Genomic DNA, 15,692 nt, shown 5'->3' on the forward strand with positions numbered 1-15,692 from the left:
GGTCTGTATACAAGGAGCTTAGCCATCTCTTGCAGAATCTCAGGCCCAGACCCAGTGACTCAGAATCTTTAACAAGCTCCCCAGACGAGAGTTGTGCACGTTGAGGATGGAGAGGCTCTTTCTTCATGCAACTTTAACCCTAGGTCCAGTTCTTACTGGTCTGTAAGGATTTTTAGTGTTATCCTTTTTTTTTTTTTTAATGAAACCTTGCCATTACTTTTAAAAAATTTATTTATTTGTTTGTTTATTTTGCCTGCATTGGGTCTTCGTTGCCGTGCACAGGCTTTGTCTAGTTGCAACAAGCGGGTTGCCATTACGTTTCTTTCTGTTTTATTTCACTGAACTTCAGTAGACTTGGGAAAGTTATTAAATTGACACCACGTATTGGTCATGACTGTATTCTGCCTAATCTATCAGAGAAGATGGATTTAGAATTTTACTGTTAAAGAAAAATTTAAATAATGGCTAAATTGTGTGCTATGAAGTAGATTCTTCTTTAATATGATCACAGGATGATCTGGACATTAATTTTATAACTCAGAATCGTAAATATTATGGATTCTTTAATGATTACTACTGAATTGTGAGCTTCCTCAGAGGCTGTGTATGTGTTCTTTTAATACTTAGCACACTGCCTGGTGTAGAGAATAATCTTAAAGTGATCAGCTGAGTGAATGGGATTAACAAGAATCATTTATGTCTATGCAGTTATTTAGTTTCTGTATTGACTGGTAGAAATTAAGGGGTCACTTGCCCTGCTGGGGTTCTTGTGTTGGAGAATGTACATAAGGAAGGGAACGTCTTTATTAAAGGGGAGTGTAAACTGAATATGCAGAGATTCCATTTCTTCCACACTGATTTTAAACCTTGGGGGTCAACCAGAAGGAAAGTTGGTCTGAGCTCATCTCCCCAGGTGGCAATAGGAGTGAAGTGCAGGTCTGCTTCCTCCACTCCACTCACTTGTAGTAACACAGAGACAGCCATGTGCTGACACAGAAGCAGGAAGTGGAGGAGAGCAGGAACCTTCTTTTAAAACTCGAGGAAGCAGCAGGTTTCCAAAGACAGACTGGGTGGAGCCAGCTTCCCAGGCTTTTGAGGGAAAGTAATTCCACCCACTAATCAGACACTTTCCAAAGGGTGTCCTGTTCTCCCAGGTCGGATTAGCTACTCCTTGTTCCTTGCAGAAGGAAGAGTTCAGATACAGAGATAAAGGTGAAAGGTTCCTCTTAACACTTTCCTGACGGGGGAATAAAAAAATTAATTAGAAAAAAAAATTTTTTTTTAAGTTTCTCGAGTGAGATCATATAAATGGTGCAGAGCTGGTTTGTTAGGTCTGTGAATATCTCAGTGATTAAGTTGCTTTATGGGATGTATCAAACTTCAGGACAATCCAGAAACATAAATTAGAACGTGTCTTTTGGGCAGTTGCAGTACATAGTTTTCTTATGCTCTGTAGACAAAATTCTGTTTTTCTTCACTAACTTTTATTTTTTAAATATTACTATCTTTTTAACATCTGTATTGGAGTATAATTGCTTTACAATGTTGTGTTAGTTTCTGCTGTATAACAAAGTGAATCAGCTATACATAAACATATATCCCCATATCTCCTCCCTCTTGCGTCTCCCTCCCACCCTCCCTATCCCACCCCTCTAGGTGGACACAAAGCACCGAGCTGATCTCCCTGTTTTCTCTAACTTTTGAATAAAACAGTTGTCATTTGGGACATAACTAGCATGCCAGTCAGTTGCTAGAACATACAGCTCAGCTACTAAATTAGTTTTTGCAATCCTAGTTTGTTATGTAGGGTTTTACTGGACATAGTTTTACATTACTAGTTAACATTGGTGTTAACTAGTGTAACATTGATTTGGCTCTCATACTGTCTGAATGACCTCTGTCAGGTCAACCAAACACTTTGAAATCTCAGTTTCTCTGGATGAAAAATGGGGATAATTATACCTATCTTAACCTGCTTCATCAGATTGCTTTTGAAAGCTATAAGAAATGTGTAAAAAATATATGTATTACACATACATATAATATACAATTAGTATAAAGTATATTAGGAACTAGGAAGGAAGAAGGAAAGGACCTGACATTTACTGAAGTACAACTATGTACCCAGTAGCCCGCTTAAGTACCTTGTGTATGTAATTTTACTTAAGCTACACAACGCTGTGAAATAGGTGTTATTATCCACAAGTGAGAAAATGAAATTCTTAGAGGTTTAAGTTGCCCTCTCAAGTAAGAGCAGCAAGTTATGAACCCCAAACTCAAACTCTAGTATATCTGATTGCAAGCCCTCAGTTTATGAAGTACCTTTCAGGTACTAGACACTGTGCTATGTATATTAACTTAGGTATAAGAAAAAGTGAAAATTTTCTTTTAAATATCATTGTATGGTTTGCCCAATAGTTAATAAAAGAAATGAAATAAATATATATTAAAATAACATATTAAATTTTTAAATAGCCCAGTCCAATGACTAAAATATCAAAGAAACGGTAATCTTTTCAATTGGGATCAGTTCAATTTGTAGTAGATTAATTATTCTAGTTTCTCTCTCAAGCCATATCATATGGAATATGGTCTTTTATAAGTTGTCTTTTCTCTCTTTCATTTTAGGTGCTTTTAAGCCCTGTGAACATTTACTGGGAAGCTGGATGATCCGTCTTACTGTGTGGTTCATTTTCTTGGTTGCATTGCTTTTCAACCTGCTTGTCATTTTAACAACATTTGCATCTTGTACATCACTGCCTTCCTCCAAACTGTTCATAGGCTTGATTTCTGTATCTAACTTATTCATGGGAGCCTATACCGGCATCTTAACTTTCCTGGATGCTGTGTCCTGGGGCCGATTTGCCGAATTTGGCATTTGGTGGGAGATTGGCAGTGGCTGCAAAATAGCTGGGTTTCTTGCCGTTTTCTCCTCAGAGAGTGCCATATTTTTATTAATGTTAGCGGCCGTCGAAAGAAGCTTATCTGCAAAAGATATAATGAAAAATGGGAAAAGCAATCATCTCAGACAGTTCCGGATTGCTGCCCTGTTTGCTCTTCTGGGTGCGGCAGTAGCAGGCTGTTTTCCCCTTTTCCACGGAGGGGAATATTCTGCATCACCTCTGTGCTTGCCATTTCCCACAGGAGAGACCCCATCATTGGGATTTACCGTAACCTTAGTGCTGTTAAACTCACTAGCATTTTTATTAATGGCCATCATCTACACTAAACTCTACTGCAACTTGGAAAAAGAAGACCTTTCAGAGAACTCACATTCTAGCATGATTAAGCATGTTGCCTGGCTCATCTTCACCAACTGCATCTTTTTCTGCCCCGTAGCCTTTTTCTCGTTTGCGCCATTGATCACTGCCATTTCTATCAGCCCCGAAATAATGAAGTCTGTTACTCTGATATTTTTCCCATTGCCTGCTTGCCTGAATCCAGTCCTGTATGTCTTCTTCAACCCAAAGTTTAAAGAAGACTGGAAGTTACTGAAGCGACATATTACCAAGAAAAACGGATCCATGTCGGTTTCCGTCAGCAGCCAAGCTGGTTGTGTGGAACAGGATTTCTACTATGACTGCGGCATGTACTCACACTTGCAGGGTAACCTGACTGTGTGTGACTGCTGTGAATCCTTTCTGTTGACCAAGCCAGTGTCCTGCAAACACTTAATAAAATCACACAGCTGTCCTGCCTTGGCAGTGGGTTCTTGCCAAAGACCGGACGGCTATTGGTCCGACTGTGGCACGCAGTCTGCCCATTCTGACTACGCAGATGAAGAAGATTCCTTTGTCTCGGACAGTTCTGACCAGGTGCAGGCCTGTGGACGAGCCTGCTTCTATCAGAGTCGAGGATTCCCTTTGGTGCGCTATGCTTACAATCTCCCAAGAGTTAAAGACTGAATCAGTGTGTTTGTGACTGTTTCCCCCATCAACCCAAATCACAGTGTTTATAGAATGAACCCTAGTCTGATCTCTCATCTGGGAAGCACTTCTGTGATCACTGCCTGGTGTCACTTAGAAGAAGGAGAAAGGCGGCAGTTTATTTCTTAAACCAGACCTTTGCAAAGAACAAGTGCCTAAACTATCAATGGATGAAAAAATGCAGTGTCCAAGCAATGTATAGTCTATTTGAAACAAATGTATAACTTGAAAAAGATTCTATGTATATCATAGCAATATAGCGTTAGGTTTTTCTGATCCATAAGAAGCAAATTTATACCTATTTCTGAATTAAGCACAAGATAAAGAACAGCTGTTAATATTTTTTTAAGAATATTTTAAATGGTGATTTTGTATAATTGAAGAAAAAGTCTTGCTAATTTTACCTAATGTTTCATCATTAATCTCAGGACAACTTACTGCAGGGCCAAAAAAAGGGATTGTTTCCCAGATAGGACTCTGAGAGTGCATGTAGGCATCATCGTCTGGCATTGTCTAATCCATCTCTGACATAATAGAGATTGTTTAAGAGATTTATATCTAAAACCTGAAGATGTTTTTAAAACAATATTAACAACTGTTAGATTTTAAAAGAATAACCGAACACATTTGTTTTCAGTCATTATACACTGCTTTGTTTCAATCACAGCAATTTTTTCTTCAGTGTTTTGTGATCACACTATTAGGAAAAAGTAAACGGCTCATTGCTGTGTGAATTAGTAGATTTGGCTAAGCTACTTACATGGGACTTTAATAGTATCTGAGGGATTCGATAGCTCCGTGTAATGTTCTCATTGATAAAACACGTCCTAATATCCTTGGAGCTATCAGTATTTTCCAGTTTTGTTGGTCTGTGATCTACCTATAGTTTAAATTATACAGAAAGTAAATTGTGGCAAGTGATTTCATTTAGTTGGAAGAAATTGGGAGTAATTATGACACAAAGCACTTACATTCATTAGTGAGCTGGATTCTCCTGAACCTATACTATTATATGGAAGCTGCCATACATTTTCCCCCTTACTTTGATTTACAAGAGCCTGTGCAACAGCTCAGGAACGGTGTTCTTGTGAGACAAGCCAAATATGTCACCAAGGAAAAAAAAAGGCATAAAGCTTAGGCCTGACAAGCCAAATATGTCACTAAGGAGAAAATAAAAGGCATAAAGCTTAGGCGTATATCTTTAAAAATCAAAAATTTTACTTGATGCTCACCTATGGACTTCTGACATGTTCACTATGTGGAGTCTTAAAGTTATAAAGGTTCAATACGTTTTTTGAACAATATGCTAAATCAGTAGCAAACCCACTGCCATATTAGTTGTTCAGGAGATACTAAAAGACATTAAGCTAGATTGCAGTTTAAAAATTAAACTGTATATAATGTGCATATAATGAATTTTTATCTTATGTAAATTATTTTTAGAACACAAGTTGGGAAATGTGGCTTCTGTTCATTTCGTTTAATTAAAGCTACCTCCTAAACTATAGTGGCTGCCAGTAGCAGAATGTTAAATTGTGGTTTATATACTTTTTGCATTGTAAATAGTCTTGGTTGTATATTGTCAGTGTAATAAAAACAGAATCTTTGTATATCAAAATCATGTAGTTTGTATAAAATGTGGGAGGGATTTATTTACAGTGTGTTGTAATTTTGTAAGGCCAACTATTCACAAGTTTTTAAAATTGCTATCATGTTTGTATATTTACACATCTGATAAATATTAAATCATAACTTGGTAAAAACATCTAGCTAAAAGTTTTTTCTTTTCAAAAGTCATGTTACTGAGTACTTTCATTGCATTCATTTAAAAAATAGAATAGCAGATATCTAAAATATGTGGTAAACTGTGCTATACATATGGCAGGAAATACAATATTGTATGCAGTGTGTTTAATTATTAAAGTTTCTGGAAAGCAATCTATTTTGCCTTAATTTATACTGATATATTAATGAATTTGCTTAGTGTTAAACTAAGCAAATTGAAGTAAAATATTTTTAAGAGTATTAGAAGAAATGTTGAGAGAACACTTTGCTGAAATTTAGAAGTGAGGTTTTATTCTATCTTAAGTCTGAACCATACTCACGGAAAACAAACTGTGAAATTTAAGAGGATACCATCAATTGGATCTTATTTAAAAGCAAATTATTTTAAAAACTGCATGATTCCAGTTGTAGCCAATTGCTCAAATGCAGTAGTCCTCCCTTTCTTCCCTTATCTGAGGTTTCACTTTCCATAGTTTTAGTTGCCTGTAGTCAACCGCAGTCCAAAAATATTAAATGGAAAATTCTAGATATAAAAAATTCATAAGTTTTAAATTGCACACCCTTCTGAGTAGTGTGATGAAATCTTGCGCTGTTCTACTCTGAAACGAATCATCCCTTTGTGCAGTATATCCTGCCTGTTAGTCACTTAGTAGCTGTCTCTGACTATCTCAGTGCTTGTGTTCAAGGAACCCTTATTTTACTTAATAATGGCCCCAAAGCATGAGAATAGTGATGCTGGCAATTCAGATATTCTCATACTATGCCTAATTTATAAATTAAACTGTATGGGGAAAAAAACATAGTATACATAGGGTTTGGTACTATCTACAGTTTCAGGCGTCCACTGAGGGTCTTGGGACATATCTCCTGTGGATAAGAAGGGTCTGTTGTGCTTAGAAATAATTCAGTATTCACAGTCATCAAGACTTCATTTTACAGATGGGAAAATAGAGGGCCTAATGAAATTTAAGTGAATACCTGACACATACAGCAAATTAGAACCCAAACCAGCACCCAGTTCCCCTTAATTTGAGATGTTTTTTGTTTTTGTTTGTTTTAAACTTCAGTATATGTTTGGAATTCCCATAACCAAAAGCAGAATACTATAATTACCCCTCCTCCCATGCCCTAGGCCCTTACTGCCCATACCCAACATCCAGCTTTGACAGCTGTCAACAGCACATGGTAAATCTTGTTTCCCCTTCATCCCATTCACTCACCTTCTCTAATCCCTCTGCTCCTTGGATTATTTTGAAGCAAACCTAAAACTAATTGTTTCATCTGAAAATATTTCAATATGTCCAGGGATACATTTTTTTAAATTGTGTCATATATTGCAATAGGACTCACTGATAATGATGTTATTTTTGAAACAGAGATTTTCAAGCAAGGGTCACTCTTCACTTACACAAGTTTACAAAGCCAGCAAAAAATAGGAATTATCTCAAATATAGCGTGAAAGTGAAAATAAATGAGTAGTAAGAAGAGAAGTTACTAAGTTAATACCCTGAAACTTAAGGGGAGAGGCCCTCTTTCGAGCTTATTTATACATTTTATATAATGCAACCAAACTTGATTATGGTTTCTGTCCCAGTAATGAAAAGGTGCTGTAAGAAAGGAGACCACAGGACTTGATTATGTTCAAGCACCAGCACCAGCAGCTCTTAGCCTCTTAGCTCCAGGATTGTTACAGCATAATGCAGTAGTTGGTCATGATGATGATTCTGAGGCGTCAAGGGCATAATTTGTTTAAAACATTTTAGATCCCATAGCAAGAGGTTACAGTGGAACAGTTTTGGAGTTTAAATGATACAAGTTACCATTTACCATTTTCTCTTGTCTGGTCCTGTGCTAGAAGCTTTGAGAATTAATAAAATATGACTGGGAGATAGATTATTTCCCTATTTTACAGAGGAGTAAGTCAGAACTTGGAAAGGCAAAACAGCTTGTTTAGGGAAAACTAGCAAATAAGAGGAAAACCATGGATTCAAATACAGGTCTCTTACATACTAAAACTTGGTGTTTTTTTTTCTACTATGCTTCAGTAATGTGGGGTGATGTTTGTTGGGAATAGCTTCTCAAGTTTACCCCCTTATGAAGCCCTAAAGTGGCCCAGGGTGATGCTGTTGTTATTGATTCGAGAGATGCTCTCCTAAAAGGTTTTAACCAGATACACCAATATTGAGTAATTGGGATACAGAATGAAAACTCAAAGCCATTTTATTCCTCCATCAATTCTATCACTCATTTAAATTGCTCTAGTTTTCTTCCATTTTCATTGTTTTTACTGAAAATTTTAACAAAACTTACATTCCATTTAAATAGTTTTAACCATGTCATATTTTATTAACCATAGCTTCTGTCTTCTGGATTGCCCTTAGTTACTATTATTTCTACTGTAATTCTTTGGTGTCAAATTTTGCAGATCTAAATTTCATTGAAGATTTCATATCACTCTTTGGTCAGTGACAAATCCTGTGTTCTGTTTTAGCCATTGTCAGTTTTCATTGTGTGGTATTTCTACAGCAATATGCATTATGAGCTGGATAAAGCCCATTTACTTAGAAGTGTACACAGTTCTGTCAGCATGAATAAAGGAACCAGCTTTAATATCTATCACCTCTTCCTTACTACCTTCATCCCTATCCCCAATCCCTGAGGAGAGTTCTCCTTCTGAAGTCCCACAAAATGTTTTCATTCCTCACAAAATGCATATAACAGAATATTTTAACGGTATGACTCTTCACCACGAAAGAATGAGGAGCTTGTAACGGCTTGTTAACGGCAAGGCTTGTATTTTATATATCTCCAGTGCTTAGCACAGACCGTAGTACACTAGAGCCTTCAGAAAGGCCCCGATGTTCATATGCACTAAACAAACGAGTTCCTGTAAGATGCTAGGCAGACGAAAGGCTACCAAAAACAATGAAAGATTGTACCAAAAGTGCATTTTTAGATACACCTCTAAACTTGGATAATGTTCGCCCCCCACCCTCTAAAATACGGCCGTGTGCTGAGAGAAATCACGGCTGATCCTTGTAACCCTGACCTTGTAATGATACGGGGTTAGTTCTCGCTCCTGCTTTTCCCCCTCAAAATATCTGCCTTACTCAGTGATAGCACATTTCCTGTACCGAATGAACCACAGCAAACAAGGGACGGGCCCTCCAAGCTGTCAGCCGGGAGCGGGACCTTATCCGTGAGCGGAGCGCGGGTTTAAGTCAGAAGAAGCAGCGCAGGTCCAGGCCAGGGAGGAGGGCGGGCTGCCAAGAGCCTGCAGGGCGCCGGAAGCCACCTTCTACAGGGCTGGACAAAGCCCAGGCGGCCTCCACGCGTCGCCATGGCAACGCAAAGTCAGCGCCCGTCCGGATTGGCCGCGCCGCCGCGCGCGGGGCCTGCTGGGAGAGCACGTCCCCGCCGCCGTAGCGCTGCCGGTTTGAACTTGGCGGGCTCCATGAGGGCTGTGGGGCGGTGGGGGGTTGTTTTGCCCCTTCCCGACTCCCGGTTCTTGGCCGACTGCAGGTCCAGGCCTCGGCCCTCCTCGGGCTCCTTCTCCGTCCTCATGGCGGGCGCCCGGGGGCAGGGGCTAGAGGCGGTGGAGGTGTGCTCGCTGTCGCCGCCGCTGAGCTGCGGCTATTCCACCATGTCGCTGTTGTCTCCCCTCGGCCACAAGAGCTTCCCGTTTGACGACGACGACGGTGACGGGGAGGAGGAGGTAGATGTGAACGAAGATGCTCATGACTCAGAGGCCAAGGTGGAGAGCCTGAGAGGAATGGAGTTACAGGGGTGTTCCAGGTAAACCCGAGGCCGCCGGCCGATACAGCCTCTCTCAAGATTTCTTAGACCTTTCTAAGTACTTTCTTCTGGCGGCCAAACACCCTCTTGTCTTCCCTCTCAAAGGCTGCACGGGCACCTGCATCCACAGGTGCTGCTGCTTTTGGCGCATAGAGTCTGGGCCGGTTCTTACACATGACCACAGATTTATCATCGTTCTTAATCCTTTTTCCTGAGAATGTGATGATTCCTACAGTCTCGCTCCCCAGAGAAACGCACCTAGTCTTAAACATAAACTTTTGCTGCAATTTCAGGAGTTTTATGAAAACTCAGAAAACAGATTGGGGGACACTAGAACTCTTGTCCAAACCCTTAATACCAAAATGTAGTTGACTGCACCTTAGTGATACCTGGAGCTATTTTGAAAACAGTCTGATTGTCAGTGAAGTATGTTGTAGTAAGCAGTATACTTTTTATGTCATAGATTAAGAGCTGAAGCTTGGAGGCTAGCAATGTCAACTTCAGCATCCAGAGACAATGTTGGGTCTGCTCTGAGCACTTAACAGTAGAAAAGAAGTCATTGAATCAGAGAATGTTAGAATCAAAGGGATTATTGAAGCCATCTTAATTTATTTATTTCTGCAGTTCATTCGGCAAACAGTTTGTGCCATATGGGGCCCATAAACAAGATAGGCATTGTCTTTACTCTCATGGAATTAAAGCCTACATCTAGCCACTCATTTTACAGATAACAAAACTGGCTCAGGATACAAATAAAAAGTCTAATTCAAAGGCATACACCTAGTTATTAGCAAAGCTGGGCCTAGTCCCAAGGTATATTGCTCGTGTTTTCTCTTCCCTATGCTACGTGCCTATTGTTGGGCATAAAGAAATAGGAGCAAAGGGCCTATCCCTGCAGGAATATCTTTTTCTGGGACAGACTTAGTGATGCAGGTCCATTCAGAGGTAGACTCATTGTGTCATCTAAAGGAAGCATTTACAAGTTTCTGATTGTCAAGCTGCACAAGGCACAATACAGGAGATCTAAGACATACAGACCAAAGAACCCATGCTTTATGTGTAAGCAACCAGTTAAACCCCTTTGCTATAAGACATGCATACACAGAGTGAGTAAATGGAATATGGAACCATATGAAGTGACTCACATACACAGTTACAACAGTGAGTCTCTTAAGAATGAGAAGTAAACATTAGTACTTTGGTAGGAATGGAGATCAGTAAGAGTGACCAAGCAAGCCACTTGTCCAGACTGGTTGTAACAACAAGAAAGTTTCAGGAGTCCGTTTTCATGTGGGCCTTTGTACAGATTCTTCAGGATCGAGTTGGTCTCAGTGATTTTTAAAATAAATGATTTTAAAAATAATTTTAAAATAAAGTACCTTCTGAGCCTAATCAGCAGGACTAAGCAATGTAGACAGTTTAGCAACCCAAGGAATGATGGCCATGAAAACTACAGCTCAGCTACTGAGACCTTGCATTAGCTTCCAAGAGCCAAAGCCCTGACCAAATGGAGCTCATTACAGGAGGAGCCAGTCATATTTATGTCAAACCTTAGCCAAAGCACGAATGAGCTGGTAACACCCCAGGGCCATAGCTGCCTTCCTATCACAGTTCATCCCCTCTGAATCAAGGCAATAGGTAAGATGTGGTCTGGAGAGAATGCAGGAATTGTCAGGCCTGTGTGTGGCAAGTGTCAGATGCTTATTAGGTGTTCAATAAACATATGCTGAAGAAATGCCTATTTCCCACTTCCTAGAGAACAGATAGTTGTGGTGATTGTTTTCAAATGCTTCAGAAAACCCAGCACTTCTTTTCAGGAAAGAGAAGTGTTTAGAACATTTCCTTATTCCTCCTCCCTACCTCTCACCTTTAGTTGGTGCCCTGACAGTTTGGGGGTGATGGGATGAAGAGGGCAGGTGCCTGAGCTGTAGCGGTGAGCATCCTCTTGTGGACCAGAGTGTGGAATTTTATGCCTTTTTTTTTTTCCATCCTTCACCTGCCACAGGGATCTGACTGTGGCAAAACCAATAGGGTGAGGCTTTCTTGGGATAGACTCAGGCATCAGCTGCACGTGATGGGGTTGAGCTGCAGGTATTTTCGGTGTATAGAGCTGTGCTTAGAGGACGCACTGACCTTCAGGTGTGTTGGATAGCACTGCGGTAAATAAAGCTCACAGGTGACTTCAGACAAGATAATGAGAAATATTTTCCTGGAGTCTTTTGTAATATGCATTGGGCCTGCTGTTTGTTCAGCTTTATCCTGGAAACCCATTAGGAAACCTGTGCCTTAATAAACGTCTTGGTCATAAACAGCTGCTTATCAAGCCTCTCTTGATTATGAGTAGAGCTGTAGTATATATGCCACACATTTTGAATATATTTGTTAAAACTGATGAGGCAAGAAATGTAATATTTAAAGTGTCATTTTAAAAAGAAAACACTGATCTCACTGATTTCTTCTTTCAACAAACATTTCTTAGGAGCCTACTATATTCTAGGCTCTAAGCTAGACTCTTGAAATAAAAAATGAGTTAAGACATGTTTTCCGTCTCTTAGGAATTCATGGTTTCTGGCAGAGATGGACAAGTGACAGAAAGCCTAAGGCACTTAGTCCAGATTTTTTGCAGAATGAGGCAATAAAGGTTAAAACCTGAGCTAAATCTTAAAGGGAGAGTAGGAATTAGCTATACTCCTCCTAGTAGTACTAACTGACACGTTCCAAATGCTTACTGAGTGCCCGCAACTGAGGTAAGTGCTGTAGTGTGGATCGTTCATGCCACAGTACCTGTGAGGTAGCCACTACTATGTTCTCCACTTAACAGATGAGAAACGGAGGCTTAAAGAAACGGAGGCTTAAAGAGGGTAAAAAATGTACATAGCTAGGAAGCAGCAGGTAGAGATTCACCCAAATGTTTTACTCCCAAATCTAAACTCTTACTTTGGCCGTGTGTGGAGGTGGAGGAAAAGAATTTCAGAATTTTAAGCAAAGCTGCAGAGCACAAGGGCGTGGCATATTCATCAACGTGCCTAAGTTCCATAAGACTGAAACGTAGAGTCCAGATCAGCTATTGGTGGAAGAAGAGGCTGGAAGATAAGCAGGGCCGATTCATGGGTGTCAGGCTGTGGAGTGTGGATTTCATCCTATGGGCAGAGGAGCACTGAAGAATTTTGAGATGGGGAGTGACATGTCGGAAGGATGCATTTGAAGGATGAATCTGGCAACGGTGGAGAATAGTTTGAAATGGAGGGAGAAAGGCCGGTTATGACCAGACAGCAGTTGTGAGGTTGTAGAAGAGAAGAATGGCTTGAGAAAACTGAAAGAAGTAAAATAGACAGGATGGGGTGATTATATGGGTGTGGGACCTAGAGGTACCAAATGTGGACGGGAAGCAGGAGTCAAAGATCTGGCTTCTGGCTTGGCTAACTGGGTGGGTGTTGGTACTCTTCCCCGAGGTAGGATTATAAGAGGAGGAGTAAGATTCTTCTTGTTGGGGAGGGTAGTGAGTGGGTGGTAGATGATTCGACTTGTTTTAGACTGGTTGAGTTTGGTATTTAAGTGGAGCTGTCTATTGGATGGTTGAAAATGAAAGTTTGGAGCTGAAGGGCAAGGTTTAGCCTGGAATGCCCGATCCGGGCCTCATCAGCACCTAGTGACAGTGGAAGCTCCGGGAGGGTAAGGTGGTGCTCTGCAAGACTGGCAAGGAAAGATATAGGAAATAAATGACACATCAACAGTGTCCCTTTCCCACTAGAATACAAATTCCATAATGACATGGATGAATGAAGAAACAGCAGAAAAAAACAAGTAAATGGAAGCTACAAGGCAGAAAAAGCTGAGCATGGCAGTGGATGAGGCAGTTGGTTGCCTGAGGCAGGAATGTTAGGGACAAAGAGGGGCTGAGTCTATAGTAATGTAGTGTTTTGAGCTGCCTCGGGTCCTGAACAAGCTTTCTTTCCATGCGTGCTCATGGTTCAGCTGTTCCTGCTTTATGGGGCTTGTGTATCTGGCCAAGGCCCTGTGTTCTTTATGTATGTATGTTCTCACAGTACTTCTCCTCTCCTCTTCTTTTGAGCTTGAGTGAGTGCTTACTTTTCCACATACCCAGAAGAGACAGACTGACAGAGGTTCGTGGTGGAGACTATGGTAGGAGGTAACCCAACTCTGGGGAGCTGTGGACACCCTATCTGAGAACTGGCAAAAGGGAGTCCACCAAAACATGAAAGATTACAAGGACCATATATTTTTGATACCTTTTTATTTCAAAACAATTTCAAACTTACAGAAAAGTTGAGAGTGTAAAGAACTCTGTCTGCCCTTCACACCAAAACCTTAATTGTTACCACATTCGCTTTACCATCCTCGCTGTGTAGGTATGTATTCTTCCCTTCGTGAAGTATTTAAAGGAGGAAAAGGGAAAAGTCTGCTCCAGGATCTGGCTAGACACATGTGTTGTAATTAGTAGTCCAGATATAAGATTTTTAAGAATAAAAAAAAATTGAGGCAAATGGACTGGGTGTGATTTTAGAACATGAGAGAATTCAAAGGCAGTCCGAAGGGTAAACTAATTCAAACATTGGACTTTCTGATCATGGTTTTTCAAGTGTATATTTATATATGATTAATTCAGCATATTTATATATAAAAATCACAGTATTGTAAATTTGTTGTGGAATTCTGCTTTCATTGTACAGCTAAGTGACTTTGACTGCTAAGCCAAAGAGTTTTGAGTACAAGTGCTGTAGTATCCTCTCTTTTGCAATAGTGTGGTTGGACCCGAAGATAACCAAGAAGAACAGAAACAGGTGCAGTTACCAGAAAGCAGCCTGACACCGTGGGAAGTGTGGTTTGTTGGCAAAGAAAAAGTAGAACGTGACCGTCTGCAACGGAAGGCTCTAGAGGTAAAACTAGACAGTATTCTTTCTGTTTAGTCCATGAGCTCACAAAGTAGAGCTGCTGTCGAAATTAAAATGTTATTGTTATTATCCCTCACAACAGACTTTTTGCATTTTCTTGTATCAGTTTTGCTATATTGATATTAATAACTTACTGGAGAAATAATACATGTTCATTATAAGAACATCTGGAAGATACAGCTAAGCATAATTAGGAAAATGAAAATCTCTAATCTTGTCCCCTGGAGATAACTATTGTTTGTTTTTGTGGTTTTTTAAAATATTTATTTATTTATTTATTTTTGGCTGCAATGAGTCTTGGTTGCTGCACTTGGGCTTTTTCTAGTCGTGGTAAGCGGGGGCTACTCTTTGTTGTGGTGCGCGGGCTTCTCATTGCAGTGGCTTCTCTTGTTGCAGATGGAGCATGGGCTCTAGGCGCGCGGGCTTCAGTAGTTGTGGCACGCAGGCTCTAGAGCGCAGGCTCAGTAGTTGCGGCACATGGGCTTAGTTGCTCCACGGCATGTGGGATCTTTCCGGACCAGGGCTCGAACCTGTGTCCCTGCATTGGCAGGCAGACTCCCAACCACTGTGCCACCAGGGAATTCCCCATAACTATTGTTAATATTATGGCATATAGCCTTCCACATTTTCTTCTATGTAAATTTTAAAAAACGTGCAAATGTATATTCATATAGTGTCACCATATGTACATTTAACTAAAGTCAGCTGCATATACTTGGTAAAATTTTTAAGAGAAATAAAAATTGAAGTAGAGGCTGGAAATCTATCCCCATATCACTCAGAGCATGTGTCCCAGAGTGAGTTTGTGCTGGGAGATGGGAATCTTCTGGGCTTTCAGGTTTTTTCAGTTTCTTTTTGCCTCCCTGCCTCACTTGTGGACATTTTTGTATTCGTAATTCTCTCTGAACTCTGTCCAAACTCAAAAAATAGTTTGAGATACATTTTCACATGAATCCGTCATTCTTTGAACTCTTATAATTTGCTGTTTAGAACCTAGCAGCCAAATAGATTTGGATAGTTTGGCATCCTCCAGTATCTAGACCAACTGAATTCTCTCTATCCAGACACAGAAACCAGGTAGATTTGAGTGGTGAGGGATATGTCTTGTTTTTAATAAATAGGATCACTCTTTTGTAACCTGCTTTTTTCTGCTTATTGCATTATTAATGTTTCTGTATCATTAAATATTTTTATAGCATCATTTAAAAATGGCTAAGATTATTAAAATATATTTAGAATGTATTGAATATATAATAGAATATAGTTAACCAGT

At 40.0% G+C, this 15,692-nt stretch overlaps 2 protein-coding genes across 2 annotated transcripts in view; both read left to right on the forward strand.

Annotated features, from left to right (window-relative positions):
* The window catches only part of LGR4 (leucine rich repeat containing G protein-coupled receptor 4), a 101,648-nt gene extending 95,957 nt beyond the window's left edge, over positions 1–5,691 (forward strand). Inside the window, exon 18 of the mRNA XM_067749562.1 lies at positions 2,629–5,691. Coding sequence (XP_067605663.1) covers positions 2,629–3,905 — 1,277 coding nt within the window. The 3' untranslated portion in view covers positions 3,906–5,691. The remainder of the gene's footprint in view (positions 1–2,628) is intronic.
* Positions 5,692–9,051: 3,360 nt separating this feature from the next.
* The window catches only part of CCDC34 (coiled-coil domain containing 34), a 48,800-nt gene continuing 42,159 nt past the window's right edge, over positions 9,052–15,692 (forward strand). Inside the window, exons 1-2 of the mRNA XM_067749573.1 lie at positions 9,052–9,506; positions 14,269–14,404. Of these exons, the coding sequence (XP_067605674.1) occupies positions 9,052–9,506; positions 14,269–14,404 (591 nt within the window). The remainder of the gene's footprint in view (positions 9,507–14,268; positions 14,405–15,692) is intronic.

The sequence above is a fragment of the Pseudorca crassidens genome, chromosome 9, assembly GCF_039906515.1.
Source record: "Pseudorca crassidens isolate mPseCra1 chromosome 9, mPseCra1.hap1, whole genome shotgun sequence".
In the NCBI taxonomy this organism is placed as follows: Eukaryota; Metazoa; Chordata; class Mammalia; order Artiodactyla; family Delphinidae; genus Pseudorca; species Pseudorca crassidens.